The sequence below is a fragment of the Natrix helvetica genome (assembly GCF_964273705.1).
Source record: "Natrix helvetica genome assembly, chromosome: 2".
Taxonomy (NCBI): domain Eukaryota; kingdom Metazoa; phylum Chordata; class Lepidosauria; order Squamata; family Natricidae; genus Natrix; species Natrix helvetica.
In genome coordinates this window covers 236,166,163-236,192,472 of record NC_138552.1, presented here as the reverse complement: position 1 = coordinate 236,192,472, position 26,310 = coordinate 236,166,163, and the positions used below count along the sequence as shown (strand labels likewise).

The 26,310-nt window shown below is 37.6% G+C and overlaps 2 protein-coding genes across 2 annotated transcripts in view; one reads left to right on the top strand and one right to left on the bottom strand.

Moving 5' to 3' along the window:
* Positions 1-3,517: 3,517 nt before the first annotated feature.
* PCARE (photoreceptor cilium actin regulator) lies at positions 3,518-11,971 on the top strand (the record flags this gene model as incomplete). Its single annotated transcript, XM_081943926.1, has 2 exons — positions 3,518-7,110; positions 11,002-11,971. 2 exons carry the CDS (start codon positions 3,518-3,520, stop codon positions 11,129-11,131), a joined length of 3,723 nt encoding a protein of 1,240 aa, XP_081800052.1. The 3' UTR covers positions 11,132-11,971.
* Positions 11,972-23,233: 11,262 nt separating this feature from the next.
* TOGARAM2 (TOG array regulator of axonemal microtubules 2) overlaps positions 23,234-26,310 on the bottom strand; it is a 63,473-nt gene continuing 60,396 nt past the window's right edge. The window contains 1 exon segment of the mRNA XM_081945555.1: positions 23,234-23,881. Coding sequence (XP_081801681.1) covers positions 23,625-23,881 — 257 coding nt within the window. The 3' untranslated portion in view covers positions 23,234-23,624.

The following is a 26,310-nucleotide window of genomic DNA, read 5'->3' as shown; positions in this document are numbered from 1 at the left end:
CGAATTAGTAGTTAATAAAATCTATCTGTGTATTCTAGCCGTGTCTGTTCGTTTGGACTATCTGTGTTGCTTCATTTGACTTATCTGGGTTGCTGCAGAGCTACTCTATTGAACGTGAGTTGTCCGGTCCCTCAGCCAAAGGATTCGTTATCTTAGTAATTAAACAGTGGCAAACAGCCAAGCCTGTGTTCTGGTTTATTCATAGACGTGGGGGAGGGGGGGTCAAAACAGATCTCCTTGAAATCAGGGTCTAAATCAGGAATAGCTTCTGAGTCGCTTTCTAACCAAGCAACCATTACAGCATTTCATTCAGAGTGGTTTGCGATCCACAGTAAAGTATATTACACTTCCTTTTGCTTTGTACATGTTGATGTTGTTAATACTAACAGAATCAAGAGTAATAAATTATATATATTACATACTAGCTGATAACCCGGCGTTGTCCAGGAATGTATTTATAGGGGGAAAATGTTGGGACCAAATGTAATTTCTAGTGTTGGATTCTCCCCCTTACCAGAGGGATCCCCTTGTGGAGTACTGTGAAGCCATTACCATGGCAACTCCACCGCACTGTACAGTAGAACCCATTTTATGGCAGTATAGTAGAAGCCATTTGAAGGTTCTCGTAAAAGAACCCACACCCTGAGCGGTGTTAGGGGTGTCTTACCCCACAGTATTTGTTTCCAGAGAGGCAGGCAGGCAGGCAGGCAAGCAGGCAGGCAAGGATAGGATAGGATAGGATAGGATAGGATAGGATAGGATAGGATAGGATAGGATAGGATAGGATAGGATAGGATAGATTGATTCAGTTTGGATGCTGGTAAATTCCCTTGGCACATATGTAGCTCTGCTTTTGGTGTCTGCTGCTAATGAAAAATCACAAAATTTAGTGGTTTTGTAACTTTAAAACACATCAAAATTAGCATTCAAGATATTGCTACATTTTCTTTCTCATCCAACTTTTTTAAATTTCAAGTTACAGATCAGACAGGAATAGAAGGTCCAGACACATAAGAAATAAAAAGGAAACTTAATTAATACTTAAAACATTAATGCCAATTTTCTTCAGGGGCACAATGTATGAGCTTGCAGTTAATAAGTTGTGTGAACTCTTTTGTGTGTGTGTTGTGTGCTAAAGTCAGCTACAGATTGAAAAACTGCTTCACAATTAAGCATTTTATATGCTTTCTTCGCTTCTGTTTATTCAAAGACTAGTATTGTAGAATCCAATCTGGGTCAGTCTGGGACCAGAGGTTTAGTCTCCTGAGCTTTTGGAGCCCATCCTCAGGGAACTTCTCTTTATGGGAATGTGTGCTTTGGACTATTCTATGTGTGGTATTTATGTGGTGCCCGATTGGGTGTGGCTTATTGCTTGATTGAGGTGTTGATGGCCAGCTATTAAGTCATTGACTTGTTTCCTTGTGCTGCCAAGTCCTCCATTCCTAAGTAGAATTAGTGTTGCAGATGATTACTGACACGCAGAAAGAGGATCCAGCTTTTTTCAGCACACTTCATTATATTATTTTTCTCAGAATTTCCCACAGAGCATTCAAGACACTTGAATTTCATCAAATTTCAGTTTGCACTGCAGGTTAGACTCAAGTACCCGTAAAGTGAGAGTGGAATAGCTCTATTTTCGGTAGCAATTTTCATTATCTTGGCAAGCAGGGAACAGACAGATCAGTAGAAAGTAAATTATATTTCAAAATCTTTACTGGTGATCCCAAGAAAGTACAATACTATTTCAGAACAGTATATTGTGGAGAACTTAGAATGTTGTTTTAGATGCAGATAGATTCATCTTATGAAACATGAAATTATTATTAATATTCAAATACATCTCAACTTCTTGAGTGTCTTTGATAATCCATATCTCTTGCAATGTTAATGTAACAATAATATGTACATTGACTGACTCAGATGCCTGTTGCAAATTTTATCTCTTAACAAGGAAATGGCGTGAAAAAATAGCTAACATAAATAGCCATTAATAGTACAGTACTCCATCAATTTGTCTATAACTTCATTTAAAGCCTTCCTAGTATATAGTTATCTCTGTCTCTTGCTAACACTACACATTACATAGATTATAAAGCATGTGAAGAAATTCATTATCAATGACACACATGTTCCAATGCTGAGTTTCATTCAATGACCTGAGTTCTAGCATTACGACATGGGAGACAAACTTCTCCTTTAATTTCATGATCGTCTTAAGCTATTGCTCTAGAAATAATATTAAGTCCACAGTGTTGAATTCTTTCTGAGGTTTAATGTAATCTACAGCAGATCTGTGAAGTAAGAACTCTAAATCAGCCAAGACCTTGGAAAAATAAAGATTATTCATAATAATCAAAGCATTTACATTTGAATAGATCTACTATGACTGCAAGGTATTTCACTAGCTTGTTCTTGATCAAGAATCTGATTGGTATTCAGAGTGACAACATCTCTTGTTTGTACTGGCTGTAAAGTGATTGGGAACCCCTCCAAGTTCATATAAAGGGCATTTTCATTAGACTAATCAACTGCACCTGGTTGCGTTAATCCAGCCTTTGGGCAAGAGAACATTACTGAGCACTCTTTTGATGCTGAGAGACATCACTCTGGTGAATAATTCATAGCCTCCCATGAACTGCTGCAGGTGCTCTTGCACTTGAAGAAATCAAAGCAGAGTTTGGGGGGGGGGGGTAGTGCATGCTGAATTGGGATCATTATTTAACTCTGAAAAATAGAATTATGCAAAACAGCTTTATCATTTTAGAAAGTTAAAAGGGAGGAGAGCTAAAACTATTCAAGGCGTTCTTGGAGAAAGTCCTCAAGGAAACGAATGCTTGCTCGTGCTGATCTTGAGATGGGATAAGACTGAACGGCTTAATAAGCCTTTTAATGCTGTTTTCCTTGGCTTTGTAGATTGTGTTTCTTCCTAATTGGCATTAGTCATCCAAGGTCACGTTCAGTCCTTTTATAGGTGACCGTGCAGTAGTATTTTGCCTTGCAAACAGTGTTCTTGGAACTGACATACAACTGCATCTGTCTTTGGAATTTCAGAGCCCAAAGAAAGTTTAGAAATGAAATACAATGAGAACCCATTGCAATGGACCAAAAGCCAATTTTGTAAAATGCAGTGTGTGATAGGAATTGTCCTGTTACAAGCACAACAAACTAGCTGTGGGCTTCTTATCCTAATTAGCTTAAATCCTTCTTTCTGGTTGACATCTGTTAAGGCAGAAGCAAGATGCATAAGCCCTCTTAATCCCCTAGCTCAGTCGAAAACGCCACAGATATTTTTCATAAGGGAAATTGTTAAAGAGGAGAATACACTGACCAAGCTGGGACTGAAGGTTCCTTAACAAATAGGCAATCTGCAAAGCAGTGGTTCTTCAAGATGAAGCTTTCTTCAAAAAATGCCAGCTCCCAACCTCAGCTAAACTTGTAAGTTTTCATTCTTTTTTCATCTTTGCTTCATCTATTGACTATCTTTCAGTAGTAAAGAAACTTGGGAAGGTAGAGCACAATGGGTTGTACTCCTTCACATAGTGATATTGTTAAGAATCCTGAAACAAAGTTGATGGATAAAAGAATTGCGTTAGTTGACCGAGGGGGTGAAGGTTTTTCATTTCCTTTGCTGATCAAAGGCTCCTCTTCTTGTGATACTGAAGGAATAAGACAGGAGGAGGCTCAAGTTAAAGATCACTTCTTCAAAAATTTATCAAATGAAGAGAAGGATGTTAATTTCTATTCCTCGTCTGAGGATCCTTTGCTATCTGAGCTGGACCAGGAAGAGAAAGAAATTGAAAAGATAGTCTCAAAGACTGAAATAGCCATTTCTGAATCGATGAAGTTAAACAAAGGCAAACATATGGCAGAAGCAATTATGATTAAAAAGCAAAAAAGTTCTGAGACAGAAAAGGTGGATGCTACCATGGGAGATAAAAGTGAAAGCAACAAAAATCCAAAACACAAAAATGGGAAGAAGCAAAGGAGCAGGCAGGGAAAACCAGGGCGTTCTTGCAAAAGTAAAGAGAAATCCAGCTCTTCTGTATGTCAGCCTGAGAAAAAGGTAGATTTCCCAGATGGTCTTGTTAAGGCCCATCAAAACGCATATGCATATCTCAATCCTAATATTGCCAAATATGAGGCTATCTTATGCATGACAGATCAGGTTACCGAAACACAATTAATTGTGCAACAGTTAGTGAACTTTTTGCTTTTTCGGTTTGACGGAATCAACCACCTTTTCGAAGAAATTATTGAAGATGGAGAAGACCTCCTCAAAGAAGTGGGAGGGAACCTGGCTTGGTCAGCTGGCAAAGAAAATCCAAAAGAGCAGCCAGATCTTTTGCAACAATTATTACAATACACTGTCAACAAAATGCAGTTGTTAAATGGAACTGTGGCCTCTTTAGCCTCTGATGTCCTGCAGGAGTCTTGCAGCTTTTTGCAGTCTGCAAGTACCAGCTTAGAAGAAAAAATAAAAGCAAAGCAACATCTTGATGAACACTTGGTCAGGATAATAAAGAATCTTGAAGAATCTGCAGTTGGATCTTCCAATCATTACGTTGATGATATGACTCTTTATTCTGAAGACAGTGGCATAGGCATTGACAGTGAATCAGTGAAAGATTTGAATATTATTGACAGGTATGGAATGGAAACAAATTGTGAGACCATTCACAGAAGTCCATGCAACTCCAGGAATGGTGTAAGCATGTCCCAAGACTGTGTGCTGGAAAAACAGTTTAAGAATATATCTTACTCATCTCCACAGATAAGGAATTCAATATCATCATCTGAGGTAGTATCAAAAGGTAGATCTGCTTTTCTGCAACATCAAAATATCTTGAAAACCTTTAACTCGGATAAAACCCATGAAGGTAATAGCTTCAAACAGAGTGAGTTCAGTAGCATTTCCTCCGCAAATGAAGACAATAGTGCCAACAGTTTATCTGAGGAAGAATGTGACTCTATAAGCCTGTCTGAAAAAGAAAAAAATGCTTTATCTAAAAGATCTATATCATTTCCTGCAGCACAAGAGAATAGACAGAAGGCTTCCACCAAACAAATAGATAGCACAGATAATGAGATAATTCTCAAAATGAAAGATGCCATTAGTGAAAAGATAAAATTTGTTCCAGCTAAATGTCGGCAAAGGGCATGGATAGAAGATGAAAATGGAAAAGAATTTCGGAGACCTAGTACAGCCTCTGGGGGGCAGAAGAGCCAGATTAAACAGAAACGGACTAGGTCTGAGGTGTCTCTCAAAAGTCATGCTGAGGATCCCACTCTTTTGGAACTTCAAAGAACTCAGAAAGATCTTGACAGAAGGTTAGAATTATTTTATCAATTAAATGGAAAAGAGGAAATCAATGATACATTGGAAATATTGAACCCAAAAGAATTGTCTCAATATTTTGAGCCTGTTGCTCACAGAACTTCCACTAATAAACTGAAAGCATCTCTTGCTAAAAACTTCAATATACTGCCTGATTCTTCATGTAGATACAATGAAAATGTAAAATGTAAAACGACCACAAGTGGCATGTCTTCAGAAGATCTGATATCTAGAAAAGAAAATTATTCTGGGACCTCCAAACCCAATACTCCACCATGTAAATCTGTGAAAAAATTAATTGAAACATTTAGCCCATCTGAAAGTCTGGTGAAACCCTCAAACTTAAGAACATTGGGCCCAATAAAATGTGTCAGAAAGTTTGGACTTCAAAGCATTTCTCCCATCCTTCCACTTCCCAAAGGATTTGTGCCCATAAATAACAAACATAAAGTTTCACTATTAGAAGATGCCAGTTGCAAAAACATCAGAACTGGACATTGTACTCTTAGTGACAATAGTTCAATGGAATTTACAAATAGCCTTGATATAAATGAGGATTCTGGTGAGATTGATATGGAAAACCTACCTCCTCCACCACCGGAAATGTTAATGGAAATGTTACTTGAATCAACTGAATGTTCAGGAGATATAAAGATGGAAGACAACTATTTGGAAGAGGTTGATAAGACTACCAGAACAAATGAACAGTGCACCACCAAGAAAATTACTCAGATTTCTCCACGGATGAAATTTTCCCTCTGTTCACTTGATCTGTTACCAAATAAGAATTTCAGCAATTCCCCAGCTGTCAACAAAGCACCAAATAGCGAGGCAGATACCACACCAAATAAATATTTCTTGGAGTTTAGTGCAACCTATAAGTCTGATTGCCACAAAAGAGATGATGAAATGGAAAAAGTTGCAAATCTATATAAACAGTCTTGTAAAATAATACCTCTTCCAAATCCTAAAGAAGCATCAGAATCGAATGGGAGCAATCAAGGAAATATAAGTAACAGTGAAGCTCCTTTACCAGAAAAGCAAAATTCTCCTGATTTATTAAAGAAAAATGAGAAAACAGCTGGTTTTATCAGCCGAGTATCACCAGGAAGAATACCACCTTCCTCACCTCCTAATCAAAAGAGGTTTCCAAGTCCACCACTGTATCACAGAGCTATTCATCAAGTTACTTCTCCAATTCTACAGCAGCAACCTAGTCCCTCAACTCACTCCAGGTCAGCAAGTCCCATGGTACAGAGGAAAGTGATTTCCCCACCATCCCAACAAAATCTCTCTAATCCTCCAGTAATACGCAAACAACAAAGTTCCCAGAATCAAAAGGTGTCCAGCCTACCACCCTATGACCAAGAACCTCCTTTTGGAACTACTCCATCTATTTCCCCATCTCTGTTTCATAGATGTTTACAAAACAATATGGACTCCAGGGACGAGCCACATTCTGCCTCCCCAAAGATTGTTAGCAATGCTCACTCAATATTTTGCCCAGCTACTTCTTCTTTATTTGAAGCCAAGCCAGTAGTGTCACCAAACATTAACCCAATGGGAGGGGCTGTGGCCCAGCCTGAAGGCTCAACATCTGCAAGAAGAAATAGCATGCAGCTCAGGCAACTTGTGGGTCAACAGAGGATGATCAACAGTGCTGCTAGTCCTCAGCCCTGCCTCAGGAGGAGCTTCTCTGACCACAGGCCTGAATTCCAGCTTCCACTGCCAGTTTTTGTTACGTCAGAGAACGACCCTGTGCTTAATCAAGCAAGGTAAGACGCCTTAATTTCAAAACTTTTTCACTGAATTTAGATGTATAGCCTAATTGTCAAGATCAGCATGTTTTATAATCCATAGTTCTTTTCTGACAAGCCATTGTTTCCAAGGGGCACATCTGCACATTGGTTTTAATGGTGCATTTTCATCCTGCCCTAATTTTTGACATAGTCAGAGAACACAGGCAGGCTAACATTAGCATAGGCCAGGCCGCTTCCTTATCGGGTTTCTTATTGTGAGAAAGGATTTTAAATGTTCTCATCTCTGAAGCGAACTAGATGACTATAGTCCTTTCTGGTAACTACATTTCACAAAGTTATGCTGAAGCTAACCTCTTGAAGAAAGCTCTTGAAGGAAAGGTAGTGTGCTGATATAATAAACATATGAGCAAAGATGGAGAAATTTTGCTTATTACTTGAGAATGTTCGTCTTTTAGTCAAGTTTTCTCTATTGACCTAGTAGAGCAGGGGTGTCCAAACTTGGGAACTTTAAGACTTGTGGACTTCAACTCCCAGAATTCCCCAGCCAGCCTGGCTGGGGAATTCTGGGAGTTGAAGTCCACAAGTCTTAAAGTTCCCAAGTTTGGACACCCCTGTAGTAGAGTATACAGTATTTCCTCTTGGTGGTGTTACTGTTTTACCATGACTGATACAATACAATACAATACAATACAATACAATACAATACAATACAATACAATACAATACAATACAATACAATACAATACAATAGTAGAGTTGGAAGGGACCTTGGAGGTCTTCTAGTCCAACCCCCTGCCTAGGTAGGAAACCCTATACCGTTTCAGACAAATAGGTATCCAACATCTTCTTAAAGACTTCCAGTGTTGGGGCATTCACAACTTCTGGAGGCAAGCTGTTCCACTGATTAATTGTTCTAACTGTCAGGAAGTTTCTCCTCAGTTCTAAGTTGCTTCTCTCCTTGATTAGTTTCCACCCATTGCTTCCTGTTCTACCCTCAGGTGCTTTGGAGAATAGTTTGACTCCCTCATACAGTGTGATGAGCTTTTTTATTGTTTCCTTACTTGTCAACAATCATTATTGCTGATTGTTTCGGAATCTCTTCCTGTGAAGAGTGAGTTCCAATGTTTAAAAATATAAGAATACTAATGGAACTCCAACTGAAATTGAGCAAATGCAGCTGCTAAAAAGACCAACACAGTCCTAGGCTACACCAGCAAAAACATTAAATGCAGATTATGAAAGGTAACTTTCTGTTTTTCTTGGTGGGGTTAGGCCACACTTAGAATATGATGACCAGAATAGTTAAGGACTTGGGCAGCTCTAGTTTACAAAGGAGAAATCTAAGAGGATATATGATAGTTGTCCCAAAATATCTGAAAGTTTGTCACCTGCAGAAGAGAGCAAAATTATTCTCTGTTGCAATTGAAAAAATAAGGGCTAGCAAATTGAAATTAAGAGAAAGATATATTTATGCTCAGCAACAGTAGGAATTTCCTAACTATCATTGCTGGACAATGGAAGAGTCTATCAAGAATTGTGGTGGCCCCCTTAATTGGAGACTTTCAAACAGGAAGTGAAGAAGAGACTTTAATGAATCCTGAACTAAAGAGGAGGTTGGGCTAGATCAGTGTTTCTCAACCTCAAGAACTTTAAGATGTGTGGACTTCATTTCTCCAAATTCCCCAGGATACTGGCTGGGAAATTCTAGTATTTCAAGTCTGTGTACCTTAAAGTTGCTGATATTGAGAAATGCTGTACTAAATGATGTTCAGGAGCCTCTTCCAACCTATACATTATATGTTTGTATGCATTTTATTTACCAATCATGTTAATGAACGTGACAAAACAGCCACAAATTATTTTTAATAATTGAGGCTCTGCTCATCCTGTGACAACCAGCTAAACCCCTAGGGGAAGTCTACTAGGCGAAAGCTTGGATTCAGCTTGACAACTTATAAGCAAATAAATAAGAAAAAAAATGTTTGACAGATTGTTACATCAACAATCTGGGTAGCAGTTTTCTATGGAACATTTATACTCCTATCAGATTCTTCAGTATTAAAAATGTGTCCATGGCCCCAAATTAGAACTGTACAGTACAGTAATGTCCATTAACAGTTTCCTGACAGTTTCCTTTCCCTGAATAGCAGGGGAATAGACTATTAGACTTTGAAGTTATGAGAGCCAGCAAACCTCTGTAATTATATGGAAAGAAGAGGTGGATTACTTTATTCTTCATTTGGCAATTAGTTAAAATCAGACACAGCATGAAGAAACACTACAAAACCATGTAGTATTTGAGCATGTATAATGAGGGGAAAACTTTTATTTTAGGCTAATGCATACCAGATTAAAATCTTCCACTTGTATAATGGTTCGGCTGAGAGCTGAAAGGGGTTTCTAATCAAATATTTCACTTCATGTTAAGGCATCATATCCAAACATAACCAGAGTAAATTACTGTCATTGTTGTTGTTTCCAAATTTTCAAGAAACCAGTCATTAAACTCAGGAAATATGCTTCAAAATCACAAATCATAAAAGGGTGCTGTAAAACTCCCTTGTGGCATTACAAAATATTATTTTCCGGTTAAATCTCTTAATAAAAATCATTCATATTATAAAACAGATTGCTCTCATCAGCTAGCCATACCCTTACTGGGATTTGAACCTGGGCTGTATTATATACTAGGCAGGAGTCTTAGCCACTAAGCCACAGGCTCGCCTCCTTATCAGTTGAGCCAGGGAAATAGGTATGTATTTGTGTTACAACCCCTGGTATGCCTAAATATGGGAGGAAGGTCACTACTCCCTCTTTCTGTCCTTCGGCTCATCACAGAAGACCATGCAGGCAGAAAACCATATTTTTATTTTTAATGTTGCCTTTTTATATTTGTGTTGTATTTGTACTGATAAATAAATAAAGGGAGACTAGTATAGATCTATTTTGAGCTAATTAGCTCTCATCAGCTAGCCATACCCTTACTGGGATTTGAACCTGGGCTGCATTATATACTAGGCAGGAGTCTTAGCCACTAAGCCACAGGTTCGCCTCCTTATCAGTTGAGCCAGGGAAATAGGTATGTATTTGTGTTACAACCCCTGGTATGCCTAAATATGGGAGGAAGGTCACTACTCCCTCTTTCTGTCCTTCGGCTCATCACAGAAGACCATGCAGGCAGAAAACCATATTTTTATTTTTAATGTTGCCTTTTTATATTTGTGTTGTATTTGTGTGTATATATATATATATATATATATATATATATATATATATATATATATATATATATATATATATATATATATAATCTGTTAGCGTACATCACATCTTACTTCCAGAAGTTCATACCTAGCACTTTCTCTTATCATTTTTCCCACAACAACCCTATGAAGCAGACTGGGACAAAAGTACGACTGATCAAAAATCAGTCAATAAGCTTTCATGATTGTGAACAAAATTGAAGCTGTATTTCCCAGACCTAATCCAACACCTGATCTACTACACTGCATATGCACAGAAGTCTCTAAGCACTTCTGGCCATAAACTAATGGGCATGTTCGGCAATTAATAATAATTCTAATACAATTGTGATTTCAGTGCCTTTCCGACCTTCCTGTTTTTACATAAAAATAATACTTTTTATTTTAAAAATCCATGCTATGAATATGTGTTTAATGGGTGCATGTTTTATGCAGGTCACTGAAATATGATATTTGGAATGCAAAATGTTTGTGCTAGGAATTCTTGCCTTTGAAGGATAATTTTATTGATTGTTTTCTTCAAAAAAATTGGAATTTAAAATGATGTGATAATTTTCTTCCTTTCCTAGATTAACACACCTTTGTTATTTTATTTGAAATATTAAATTTCAATAGTCTTTTTTTTTTTTTTTTTTTTTTGCAGCATGGAAAATGGCCTTTTAAAGGAAGGAGATTCCTGGAAAAGCAAGTATTTCTCTGAGGGAAAAGGGATAGGCAAGTCATCTTCTTATCCTGAACTCTACATTGTGGGTCAAGGTCTCCAGAAGACCTAAGTGGAATTAGTAAGATTGGAAGACGTCAGAGGATATCTATATGTTGTCCTATGGAACTTACATTCCTTACATTACTATCTATACCAGAGAAGACAAGATATTGGGAAGAATTTGACAGCTGAACACTGTGAGGCTCTAAAATACATCTGTACGTCATTTTAAACTTTAGAGCCCACCGCTTAGAAAATAAGAGTATCTATTCAAAATATGCAAAGATCAATAGTAGTGTGAGCCACAGAAAGCATGCAAAATGCCAGGCATCTCCTACACAATGCCTAATTTTAGATAATTCTAGTAAAGGAGTAAAGTCTATGTAGTTTTGGTCATTCCAAAGGAAAGCAGCCGATGGACACATCTGGTATAGGAATCTCCTTTATCATATTTTTATTAAAGTTTGTTGTTGAACTAAGAAAAAAGATTGCCATGGGCAGTGGCTATGCCTATTTAACAAAAGGACGCCATAGTCGGCACAGTCAGTTGCAAAGAACTATTTTATTAGACAACAAAGAGTGGTTGTTCCTTGCCATCCATTATTTACACATTAAGAACAACTGTAAAAGAATTAAGAGTTTCTGGAAGTCTAGGGAACACCAAGGAGCTGTCCGTGGTCACACTAATGCTCATGGTCACTTTCCATTCTGATCAACAGTAGCAGTTTCTGCTGGACTACAGAAATCTTAATAGAAAAGCAGCACTATCTGTTAAAAACCTGGAAGCACAATTCAATAGTGCACATAACTCTTTCTTGGACAAAGATAGATGATAGATGATAGATGATAGATAGATAGATAGATAGATAGATAGATAGATAGATAGATAGATAGATAGATAGATAGATAGATAGATAGATGATAGATAGATAGATAGATGATAGATAGATAGATAGATGATAGATAGATAGATAGATTGATTGATTGATTGATAGATGATAGATAGATGATAGATAGATAGATAGATAGATGATAGATAGATAGATAGATAGATAGATAGATAGATGATAGATAGATGATAGATAAATAGATAGATGATGATAGATAGATATGATATCTATTAATAAGAGCACTGAGTTCTGTCTGTAAGTGAAGTAAGCAGATGATATAATATAAATAACTTGGATGAACTATGTATTGGTATAGTTAGTAACTCCAAAGGAGATTTTGGCCATCTTTGGCCAGTCCACACATACTGCAAAACTAGGTTATCACCTAGTTTTTGACTGTATATCCATGTATTCTAATTAGCTATGCATCTTTGTTTTGTATTATTCTGCAGTGCCATCATTAATGTGTAAGGGAATAAAAATCAAGTAGCCGATAACACACGAGTATCAATGTAGCATTTGTATTTAATAATGAATTGTTTAAAAGTCTGCTTTTTCAGAGGTAACTTCAGTTATTGTACAATCACACTGCTTCCATGTTTCAGGCTTCATCTTGATTAGAAAAAAAATGTCACACAATTATAGCAGCTCTAAGAAGTGGATTTGACAGAAGAGATGAAGGCACAATAAACCAAATCTTTCTTATATTCCGTCCAATTTTATTTGATTCATAGCGTAGAAGAGTTGAGTCCCATTGCATTAGTAATGTTGATGAAGTTGTTTGATGGGATACTAAATCATGTATCGTGACTTAAAGCATCCTTTCCCAATATAGCATACACCAGATGGATTGGACATCTGGACATCTAGATTATTCAATTCCAGTAATCCCAAAACAGTATAAAATCAAACAGATTTAGAGGGCATCAGCATGGGAAGGTTCCTTTAAAACAGAAAATAGCCTATACTGTGAAACATGAAATCCGTAGATTTATTTTTTCAAGAAGAATTTCTGTTTGTAAGCACAATCATTTGTTACTTATCTGTTTTATGAGGATGATTTTTCTAAAAAAAAATCTGTAAAAGTATTTTAAAATTGTATTTGATAGTTATGCATATTTTTTATAAAAATTCACTGCAGGATTTCTCTACAAGTATATGATTATGAAAATGACTTAATAAATCAACTATAAATATAATCTGATAATTATTTTAAATATATATTTGCTTTTTGTTTTTAAATCTACTTTAAGAAACCTTATAAAAAATCTCTTTTTTACTATTAAATCTCTATGTTTTAGGCTGTGTTTGTGTGATTTTAAATTGACTGATTAATGCAAATATTAGGATGAAAGTAAAGTTTTTGTTGTATAGGCAAATGTTCAAATGTTCAGACCTTAACTAATAAGTCCCTACCATCAGGGTAGAACTTACTGTAGCTTCAGAGGCATTCACTGCTTTTCTTAGAAAGAAAAAAATTATCCAGTATGTTGCACTGCAAACTTAGTCCCTTTGGTGCATGCACACAACATCATGATGCATGAGGAAGAGGGGCTGAACTTGCATCATGATACTTTCTAATTGGCTCAGACTGTCTATACAGTAAATTGTATAAATAAATGTCACAATGGTGCCACTTCCTTCTGTGTGGATGCCACACTATGGCTCCTTAAATTCACATTTCAAAGAACAGTTAGAATAGTTAATGTTAATCAAAATAGTTAATTTTGCCTCCAGAAGTCAAAGGTGCTCCAACTCTGGAGGTTTTTAAGAAGAGATTAGGAATGATTTGTCTGAAATGGTACAGGGTTTCCTGCCTGAGCAGCAGGTTAGACTAGAAGACCTCCAAGGTCCCTTCTAACTCTATTATTCTGTTATTCTTTGCAATTCATTTTTTAAATCTGCTATCAAATATATCAGTTGTTTGCTGTGGAATCAGCAAAGAACTTTGGACAATTTCAATGGAAAAAGTACCACTGTTATTTTGCCAAGAAAATTGCATGAATGGGTTCATGAAGTCACTAGGAGTCATGTTGACTTAGCTTACAACCTGGAATGCTAGTAACCCTGTTTCTGTTCATGTTACTTATATTCATGTGGACAATAGATAGTAGAATTGCAACAAATTGGGACAGCCTATGAATTTCATAAAATAGTTTCAGCATTTATTTTTTTGCAAAAATATAAGTGTCATTTTGGAGTGTGGAAGAATTATCTATTTTTATAGTGTTTATCCAGTATAGTATTTTTTGTTAGAATAACGTATGATAAGTTCCAGTAGGACCAAAACAGTCATGCTGGTCAATGAAACAAAAAACACCACACAGAATATAAAACAGAGAATTTTCCCTTTCCTCAAGAGAATAAAATCTAGTACATGCAGTGATTTACATAATATTTGTTGTGGGTCCTATCAAACTTGACCAATAAAAGATATTCGATTCTATTCTTTAAAAAAAAGTATAGAAAAATCAACCACAAACTCATATCTCCAAATTTAATGAAGAATTGTGGCACTGAAATAAGAGAATAATAATAATAATAATAATAATAATAATAATAATAATAATAATAATAATAATAATAATAATAATAATAATAATAATAATAATAATAATAATTTTATTTGTTAGCCGCAACCCTCTCCCGAAGGACTCGGGGCGGCGTACAATCAGAGCAAATAAAATACAGATAAAGACAAACATACATACATAAGAACAAAGACATATACATGTGTATGTGCATGGAGGAGGTAGACTAATGAGTGAAAACAATTAAAAAACACAATTTAAAATCCCATTGAATAAAATTACCGAATTAAAAAACCCGTCAGGAGCGTTATGAAGTTATGGTTGAGCCAGGCCAGCTATTTGGAATAGGTGGGTCTTGAGCTTTACACGGAAGGAGCGGGGGTCAGTGGTGGTCCTAATATCCGGAGGGAGGTCATTCCACAGGGCTGGGCCCGCCACAGAGAAGGCTCTGCTCCTAGGCGCCGCCCCACGGCACTGTCTGGTGGACGGCACCTGGAGAAGTCCCTCTCTGTGTGAGTGGATGGGTCGTAGGGATGTATGGGGCAGAATACGATCCCGCAGGTAACTAGGTCCTGAGCCATGGAGCGCTTTAAAGATCGTAATCAAGACCTTGAAACGCACCCGATAGACCACAGGAAGCCAGTGCAGCTCGCGCAGGAGAGGTGTCACATGGGAGTACCTAGTACTCCCCATAATCACCCGCGCGGCCGCATTCTGGACCAACTGCAATCTCCGAGTGCATTTCAAGGGAAGCCCCATGTAGAAGTACTACTATGGATATGTTTTGCTACGCAGTTCCAGAAATAAGAGGAAAGCAACAAAGTACTGCATTGTTGGTGGGAATAGAAAAAGGAAACAGATGGATCTAAATAAGGAATGACCATCAACAAACATGTTTTGATATATAGGGTATCAGGGAAGAAAGACATGTTTGCTGGATGAAGGAATCAGTAAGAAGACAGCAGCATAAGTCCAGAATAATGAGGCAAAAGACAATTTTGGTAGCACAATGAGGCATAAAGAATGGAAGTATGGGAGAAGATCAGAAAAAAGAAAAGAAAGAAACAACCACCAGGGAAAACAGAAGCAGCTAAGGAAAATTTAGAGGAAAACTACAGAACTCAATGAAAAATTTGTGAATTAAATTTTATATTTTATTCCCCAGATTGGTTCTGCAAAAGTAATAAAATGGTGTGGGGTTTTTTTGCTAGCTTGTGGGGTTAACCCACTCTTGAATTTCACTGAGAACTCAAGAGGCAAGAAAAAATGTTGGGCTTTTCTCTCTTTTTCTTTCATGTTATAGATTAAAAATACATTTGCAATCTTTTTCTTTTTATATTACTCCCTTTACTAATATATCTTTCAAAATTATCCTTTTCAATACAGTATCCACACATCCTGCAGATAGCTAGCATTTTAAACCTGAAAAGTGTGAGCCTTTGCAGCCTTCTCATTTGGGAACCAATTAGGAATTTCTTTTATTTTTAATGGGCAATAGCCTATGGTTTGTGCTGCTAACATCTTCAGCATTTGAAAATGGAATGAAAAATGTGTGTTTTTGTCACATTTGGCGGAGTGGCCTACCAATTTTCAACATGATCTAGAATACCCTTTTACAGACAAGGAAAATTATTTATCTATATCAGCGGTGTCAAACTCAAGGCCCAGGGGCCAAATCTGGCCCGCAGGGTGCTTAGATCTGGCCGGGAAGCAGCAAAGGATCAGCCCTGGAGCTGCCCTGGGAACAGCAAAGGATCAGCCCGCAGTGCCTCTGCCAGCAAAAATGGAGCTCGGGACGGCTGCAAGCAGCCCTCCCAAACTCTATTTTCACTGGCAGAAAGTTGCAGGAAGCCACCACAGCCAAACACAAAGCTTGGGAGCCCGTTTTTGCTGGAGCTTATTTTTGCTGGCCAAAAACTGAGCTCACGATCCGGTTTTATAGGCGCCCCAACACAAGTGATGTCGAACTGGCCATGCCCAACCTGTCCCCCCAAGGTCAAACGCAACCCTGATGCAGCCCTCAATGAAGAAAAGAAAACTATACAGATATATCAAACATTCCCCTGTAAAGTGAAGGCAGTACTATGGTGCCATTTTTAATATTAAAAAAAGAAAAGAACCAGAAGGGTGAAACAGTTCAATAGATCACAAAGTCTGTCTTCCACGGAAGACTTCTGTTGCTGATATTGGCAATTTTAAACTCATTTTGGGATGAATCTATGTGTATGCTATGCAATCTTTGAAATGAAGTAGAGTTTGGCAAATGCTCATTTTCAGAATAAGGCAAAGCAATAAAATTGATATGGTTGTCACCAAATCTCAACATTTATACAAGAATCATAGGCAAAGTACTTTAACTATAACTCAGTCACTATTTCCTGGTGCTGTAGTAATTCAGATCAAACAAATCATGTATAAAACCGTGCTATCAATATATCTTTTATGGACTACAAAAACCAGCCTTGCTGATCATGATTGAATGGTTTCTAGAAAAAAGTATGGACTGGGTGAACATTGGAGATATCTGTTAATTTCAGAGCCAATTTATCACTGACTTCTTAAAGCAGCTCCTTTAAGTTTTCTCCATTTGCCAAGGAACAGTATTATGCAACATAAACTTGAGACAAGCAACATTGATTTGAATGAAGGATGTGATTTTTTTAAAAAAAATTGTGGATTTATTTTTAATTTATGAAATCTAAACTAAATGTCTTTATTTGGGATAAAACATATGTATGCACAGCTCTAAAGTTACCGCACATTAAAGCCACTTACCAAAGAATGAGTAACATTCAGTATCATTTTATGCTTGTTCTTATTCTAGAACTAAAAAAGGGATTTGGTTCATTTTATTAACTGTTGTTTCCAAAATGTTCAGGAGTGGAAGTCTTCAGCTTTATTGTTAGCCAAAAGGTATATTTTATTTTCACAATAAACAGAAACACTTTGCAAATTTAACTGCTTTAATGTAGGTATATAAATAGTATTATAGCATGGAACCTGACACACAATGAGGCTGTTCATTGGCTTCTCATCACATTTCAATGCATTGTATGAAAGTTTATGAGGTGTCACCTCCCCAGCCAAAAGCTAAAAGTTGGCAAAGGCACAAAATAAAGATTTCATAAAGCATTTTTTTTTCTGTAAAGCTTTACCTGTACAATAGCTTTCTTGGCCACAGAGGCCATATATGCCTTGTTTAAATCATGACGCTTGGACAACATTCACTGTGCTGAGATATAAATCAAATATAAGTAGCCACAATGTTTTTATTTCCTATCGCTTCAAGGTATGGGAGCCCTACCTTTTATTATTTTTTACATCTGGCCAGAAACATGGTTCAAGAAAGTGAGATCCTAAGTAGAATCCTAAGATAAATGCAATATGAAGCAACCTCCTGATTTTGAATTGATTAATTAGGTGCCATCACGTTGGTGTTGACACTTAGTGACCACATAGATGGATTTTCTTTGGGACAATCTGCCCCAACTCAGTTTTTTCAGATTTTCCAAAAGTGGACAATGCCACAGAAATTGACTCCATCCACCCTGCTGCTGATCATTCTCTTCTCCACTTCACTACTGTAGACTTTTTAAAGGAGCTAGATCTTCACATAATGTGTCTAAAATATGATAATTTGAGTCTGATTTATTTGGCTATCCATGGCATTCACAGGAATACTTACTTTAAGTATAATTTCTTTAAATGAATATATTTTTCCATCATGGTAGTGACATTTTACTTAAGATTACTTGACAAAAAAATTAATGACGCTAAGGTGACCAGGTAACCCCATATTTTGGAGAATAACTGGGTACCTCGGGACACATTGCAACAGAAGTCTTCCGTGGAAGACAGACTTTGTGATCTATTGAACTGTTTCACCCTTCTGGTTCTTTTCTTTTTTCTTTTTTAATATTAAAAATGGCACCATAGTACTGCCTTCACTTTACAGGGGAATGTTTGATATATCTGTATAGTTTTCTTTTCTTCAATAACAGGCAACAAGGAGATGGAAAGGAATTAAACATTTATCTCCTCACAATTTCTTACTGCTTTCCAGGTTATCTTGTAGTTTGCAGCCTTCACAATTGCTTTTTTAAAGGGAAGAGACTGAGGAAGAAAACTGGATGCCACTGAACGTATTCTCCAGTTTGCCCTTGGGGAGAGCCCTCTTGCTGATACCACATGTGGCTAATGGTTAAAAATGTTCTTGCCTGCAGAACTCTTCCAAGTTTGGAAAACATATTTTTCTTCTCTGCCCATACACATTCTAAACCAAGAACAGCTCTAAGTTCAGCAACAGGTGGGAAAGGATTGTTCCAATCTATTTATAGCTGCCTCCTTCTCCGGTAGCTGCTTAGTCAGCCCTACAAGGATTGCTGAATTCGTCATTCTGTTTCTGGTCGTTTCTGCCAGCCACACTTGAGGGATCACCTTTGTATCTGGCCCCTAATACTAATAAGACCCACACAGCACTAACAATATGAACAGTGTTCATCCAGATTCCACCATTTGAGTTTACATCTCGGTCATAAAAATAGCATCCAAGCAGATCTTATTGGCATTTCTGAATAGAGAGAATATTTCTTTATTCTCTCTCTCTCGCAGGAGGCTTTAAGCAAACTGCTCAGCTTAATTATCATGCCTATGAATGAAGGCAGACCCGCTGTGAACGATTGCTCATAAAGAAATTCTGCAGAACGGTGGGAAGGGTTCAGAGACAACCAAGAGAAAAATCTTTGTTGCTTCGCCCACACAAAAAAAGGCCATAAACTAAATATCTACAAACTACACGTAAACAAGTGCATGTAAATACACGTTTCAATCTTTTTCTCAAGTTATGGAGGGTTAGAAATATCAGGAAGCATAAGACCCTGCACATTAGTAGACTTGCAATTTTTGGTATCTGCGTGGGTTTGCATTATCTTAGCATTGTGAGAAAAAAGACTCCAAGGTTTTTAATATCCAAACAGGCAGACCCAACCTTTCAAAGAGGTAGAATATGTGCATTAATTTAAACTTTCCCAAACTAAGATGGAACAAAGCTGGATCACATAATGTCAAACCACTTTACTGAATAACATGAGGAGGATGTCAAATCTTGCAAAATATTCCCCTCATGTGATTTTTACATTTAAAGTAGCCCTTTCTAAACTCTTGCCCTTGAACTTCAAATTTCATCATTGTTGTTTGCATTTATTCTGATTTCTTCTGATTGTCTTTGGAAGAGTATTTATGCCTCCAACAAAGGCACTTGATTTGGAAATTCTATTCCCATATATGCACCCACACACATGTACGGACTACTACTACTAAAACTACTAAGCAGGATATACACAGAGTCCTCTAAATTGGATGCTATGGAAATAACTAAGATCTCCTTCTTAAAACTTCCCATTGTAGACTTTTCCATACAACAAATGTTCTTTCCATGAAGTTGTGTATGGAATGGAATGGCAAGATTTAAGACTGCCTGTTGCCTCAAATTTCAGTTTGGATAGCCTGAATGTCTTTGGAGAATAGAGAAGATGGCTCCTAAGTCAAGTCTACAGAATCAGACTCATTTTCCATCTAGCCCGATATGGGCCATTCTGATATCTGGATGTTTCCACAATCTCCAGAAAAGCTCTCCCAGACTGTTTGCCATCTTTCCTTTAAAAAACATTCGTTCTTCCCCAAATTAGGGCCTCGACTAACATATTTCATGCATGTACAAACTGCATGTATAGAAATTCTGAACACGGACTTGGAACCTCTGTTTCAATGCTCTGAATAATGTAACTTGTTCACAGAGAAGTGCTTCAAAAATTTAATTTCTTGGATGTAATTTAAAAATTTGCATTTGTCCTTAATATATAAAATGTTAATATTGCCTATTTGGGGCCCAAGAATTCTTATCAATATGCATCTTTGATATTTCAAGCATTATTTGATCTTTCAAGTATTAAGGGCTGTATGTAACTATTAGCAGCATGTGATGTGGTGTGGCGTGGTTTTGTTTCTCTTCCTATTCTTCAAGCCTTCCTCCTCCTGATTATTATTCATTTTATTATTCCTTTATATCTGCTTTCCACTGGAGGCTCAAGGTAATCTTGAGGGATTTTCTATTTTATCCTCGTAACAGTCCTCTGAAATAGGTTGGAGTGAGAGATATTGACTGTCTCAAAATCATCCAAGGTGCCATTTCAAAGTTAAAAGGCCATTTCAAAATTAATCTGTAGGAATGGAACAAATAATTGAGAGCCCAGTTTGAAATTTTCAGTTCTGTTTTAATGCACATTCATTGTAAGAAAAATATTACATTTATGCTCTTATATATTGCTCTTTGTCTCGGTCAGAAAAAAATGGGTTGTAGCAGCATAATAACAAGACAATTTAAAACTAGCTAACCAATTTTTTTTTAACATTTCCACACTGTGAATTATATCCTTATATGTGCTCTGTGTGAGTTGAACTGCACTCTTCAGTACTGTGTGTAACTGCATGTATGTGTGTGTGTGTTTATACCCATGTGAATGAGTATGCATCTTTGTGTGTATATGTCCAATTCTGCTTGCTGTGTCCTTGTGAAGGTTAAACAAGAAAATTGGAGTAGAAACTGGCACACTCTGTCAACAGGATAAATCTAGCAGAGGTTGATGAAACCTAAGCCCTTGCACAACTCTTGCCAAATAAACTGCCATGATACTTACTGATCCTTTTGTGGTGGGTGCTAGGTAAGTGTGATTGTGATTCACAATGCCTCTTCAAAAAGAAAGCTTCAGATTGTAACAGTTCTATATTTTCAGGCATCCTGACAATGAGGCAGCAGAACAGGGTCCTTTTACAGTAAGTAATAAAACTTTAGAAATTGCAAGGCAGCTTTCAATACAATACAATACAATAGTAGAGTTGGAAGGGACCTTGGAGGTCTTCTAGTCCAACCCCCTGCCTAGGCAGGAAACCCTATACCGTTTCAGACAAATGGCTATCCAACATCTTAAAGACTTCCAGTGTTGGAGCATTCACAACTTCTGGAGGCAAGCTGTTCCACTGATTAATTGTTCTAACTGTCAGGAAGTTTCTCCTCAGTTCTAAGTTGCTTCTCTCCTTGATTAGTTTCCACCCATTGCTTCTTGTTCTACCTTCAGGTGCCTTGGAGAATAATTTGACTCCCTCTTCTTTGTGGCAACCCCTGAGATATTGGAACACTGCTGTCATGTCTCCCCTAGTCCTTCTTTCTATTAAACTAGATATACCCAGTTCCTGCAACCGTTCTTCATATGTTTTAGCCTCCAGTCCCCTAATCATCTTTGTTGCTCTTCTCTGCACTCTTTCTAGAGTCTCCACATCTTTTTTACATCGTGGCAACCAGAACTGAATGCAATATTTCAGGGTACTTTCAGGGTAGCAAAAGCTCAAATACAAACCAATAAATAAATAAATAAATAAAACCAATGTTCAGTGCTCCCCCCCTCTCTCTCCCTCCCTCCCTCCCTCTCCCTTTCTCTCTCATATATAGTGTTGATGGATCAGTGGTTGGGGTGTCTGCACCTCATCCTATCTTCCTGTGTTTACTTATTTTATGAAAGAACTATTTTAGAAGAGACTCAAGGGCAGAAGGAAGTATTCACCAATTCTCTTTTGGAAATCCTGGCACTCCATGTAACCCCATCTGTTTCCTACCCCTAACCCTGAGCAGTCTTTTTATTCTCCGAAAACATTCCAATCCAAAGGAGAGAGGCTGTTTCCTGGTATTGTCTTCTCCTTCTGCGTTCTCAACGTGAAGCGTGCAGCTCGTGTGCAAAACACCTTCTCAGTGAACTGGTAGTAAACCAGTTAGGAACCCACCACTGATGTAGAGGCAACAGGGAATGGCCTTGAATGATAAAGGAAAGGTCCATTTCCAAGGCAGTGATCAGATAAACGTGCCTTAAATCCATTCGAAGAAATTAATCTGAGAAAATGCCTCAGATAGGCCCATCCCTAATTCACATGGAGATAAAATGAGAGAGTGAGAAGCACATTCAGACTTGCAAGATCCTGTTCTAATAAAAGTAATTTTAACCAATATGGCATTGATTTCTTGATCTACCCCTTTGGGCTGACAGTTACTGCCTTTTGAACACAGAGGGTCAAAATGGAAATGCAAATAAAGAAAATTTAAAATGCATTTTTAATAATTAAAGCATTTTACTTTTTTAAAAAAATAAAATGTTGATCTAATGATGACGGACATTCATGCCATGTTAGCAAGTGACAACTGTCCATATAGAAATGCTGCAGGGATTAATTTTGACTTCTAGTATTTCAGAATGAATGTGGAAATCATTGCCGAATGCTAGTGCTTCGGGAGTACTACCAGACAATTCCAGATATTCCAAACCACTCTACTGTATTGTATTCCTATAGGAAGCGCTGTATAGATACTTTGATAATTAAGTGAGGAGAGGCAGATTCAAAAACAATGAATGGAAAGTAGTGGCAAGTTATATCATCTCCAGTTCCTAACCCAGTAAGGAACTGAGATAAGTGAGATTTTCTTGGTTCTTTCAAACAGCAACCAAACCAATCTGATAAGAGGCACTGTATGGTGGTCCATTTTTTTCTCCTGGATGGCTTTTAAAAAAAAATAAAGAAATGAGAATATACTATGTCAGTGCTAAGTGGAAAAACTGTATCAGCACCTCTATAACAGATCAACTGAATACCACTAATTGCTATTTGCATCTTTTTGTGGTCATGTAATCCATCTTCCCTAACTGGCAATCCATAGAGATAGAGGAAGTATTATGGTTCAAAGTTTACCTCTATCACTTTATCACACAATATTGATACATTTTACATAAATTATTTTCTGTTTTTACACATATAAAAGTTACAGTTGTGCCATTTATGCATTTTTATCATTGATGAAATCTCTATGGGTCAAAAGTGGTGGAGCTTAAACCTTAAAAAAAATAGATGATTTAATTCTACAGCAAAATATATTATATACATTTTCCATTGTAGGGTTATTATTAAAAGCTTTCAACAGGAGACTCTTACACTTCAAAAATAAAAAGGTTAAGTAATGGCAAGTTCTGTATCATTATCCATTTTTTGCTTCTCTTTAAAATGTCCCACTATAATTGTTCCAGATATAGTAACAGGCTTTTTTTTATTGACGATCCATATCTAAAAGATCTTGAAAAAGTTTGATCACATGTTGTGGTTGGTTGCAAACATATTCCTCAAGTTTTAGTCCCATTTGTTTGTGCAAGCTTTGAGCCAGTTTAGAGACCACAGTTCTAACGTTTCCACTCTTCCCAGGTAATACCCCATTACCAATCATGTTATTCAGGAAATAACAGAGAACAGGAAGGATGTGACGTTCCACAACTTGAGGCTTTCGTGGATAAGCAACAGCCACAAGACCTGAAAGCAAAAAATTGCAGATCTTTAAATGACAAGATTGGTGTTTCTCAACCTTGGCTGGTGGGGGAATTCTGGGAATTAAAGTCCACACAACTTCAAGTGGTGAAGGTTGAGAAATAGTGAACTAGATAGCTGCTCACTTTTTTGGTTGCAGAGGTAGCACTGAAATTTGAAAAACTGTTAAGACAATTTCCTTGTCAATGAACAACTGCTTACTTAGTTATGTTTGTATTACAGTGGTACCTCAGTAATCATCATTAATTGGTTCTGGGAGGTGCAATGAATACTAAAAACAATGAGTACCAAACAATTTTTCCCCATAAGGAATAATGTAGTGAGTCACAAGGCAGCCGACACTGACAAGTTGTAGCTTGTGCATTGAGTACCAAACAAACAATGAATACCGGGACAAAATTTTCATATCCAAATGCACTGAGTACCAAATTCAATGAGTTTCAAAGCAGTTGAATACCAAGGTACCTCTGTACTTTCCTCAAATTATTTTAATATTGTGCAATTAAATAGATAACAATAACTGTCATTTATTTAAATTTCAGCCTGGTATCTTCATATGTTGGTGTTAGGTATACATCAGTACTTTTTATAAAAGGGAAATATTTCAGGTGAATAACCTCCTCTCTGCTTTAGTAATAGTGACAGTTTTTTCCTTATTGCTGTATTTCCTCCATTCCTTGATTGCTTACATAGGCAATCTTTGCCAATTGGACTGTATCAATGGACCATAGCAATAGAGTCCTAAAATGATTTGAAGGGAGAGAGTGAACATGGGGTCATCTTTTCTAATAAAGTTGTCAACAGTTGAAATAAGATTTATAATAGAACAAGTAATCTTGCAGAATTGCTAAAATTCTTGAAATTAGTCCCCATGGAAATATCCTTGGAAAAGTCTTTCAAGTAATGGAACATAAGGTATGACTATTTAAACAAACTTTTCAGTGCTTTAGGCTAGTACAATGCCAGTCCTATTACTATTTATTTGAGATTTTGACTACTGACAGGGTACCACAATCTGAGATGCAAATTATGTGCCACAGCAGTACATTGGATGAGGGGCAGGGACTAGCTCCAAAAATTATTTGAAAAAAATCATTCAGGTGAAACCTAGCCTAGAAAGCTCTGTGCTGAGAAGGACACACATCTCATCTGATCGGTGTCTGGTCTCACCCACTTTGCCTCAAAAGTCACATCGCATGGTTATATAGAATGAGACCATCCAAAAAGAGGAGATCTAATATCAATAACATAGGAACATAGACTTCATGTCAATAACATAGACTGAGTGGCTGTGGCTACCGGCGCCCCGGTTCAACCAGTGGATTCCATCGCTGGCCATAGGGGGCGAACAACTGCCCCCCGTGGAACGGGCGCGCAATTTGGGCGTCCTCCTTGATGCCCGGCTGTCGATGGATGACCATGTGGCAGCCGTGGCAAGGGGGGCGTTCCACCAGGTTCGCCTGGTGCGCCAATTGCACCCCCTATTGGATCGGGACGCCTTACGCAAGGTCACTCATGCGCTGGTGACGTCTCGCCTGGACTACTGCAACGCTCTCTACATGGGGCTCCCCTTGAGATGCACCCGAGGACTACAGCTAGTTCAGAATGCGGCCGCGCGGGCCATCATGGGAGGGACAAGATACTCCCATATAACACCACTCCTGCGTGAGCTGCACTGGCTGCCTGTGGTTTTTTGGGTGCGTTTCAAGGTGTTGGTTACTATCTTCAAAGCGCTCCATGGCACGGGACCTAGTTACCTGCGGGATCGCATCTCACCTCATACATCCCTGCGACCAATCCGCTCTCACAGGGAGGGACTCCTCCGGGTGCCGTCCACTAAGCAGTGTCAACGGGTGGCACCCAGGAGCAGAGCCTTCTCTGTGATGGGCCCAACCCTCTGGAATGACCTCCCCCCCGATATTAGAACTACCACCGACCTCCGCTCCTTCCGACAGAAGCTTAAGACCCACCTGTTCTAATTAGCTGGCTTAACTGATTTATAGTCCCATTTTAACCTCCTGGCAAACATCTTATTGGGTAGTTTTTAAGGGTATTTTAATGTTTATTTGTATTTTATTTTAAATATTGTACAGTCCACATCCTACCTCCTCCGTGTACCTATTTGTATATTTAATGTATAGCTATATTTTGTATTCATACTGTTTTAATATGACTGTACACCACCCCGAGTCCTGTTTAGGAAAGGGTGCGGTTTATAAATTAAAGTTTATTATTATTATTATTATTCATGTATGTACAGTCAGCTGCAGAGACCAGTGACAGAACACCTGTGACTATTAAAGAAATGTATAAACTTAAAAGCTAGGAAAGTCAAAATACAGTAGGTTGGAAACAAAAACTGTACATAAATATGATTTGAACGTAATTTTTTGTGAATTCCTTGCCAAAAACAT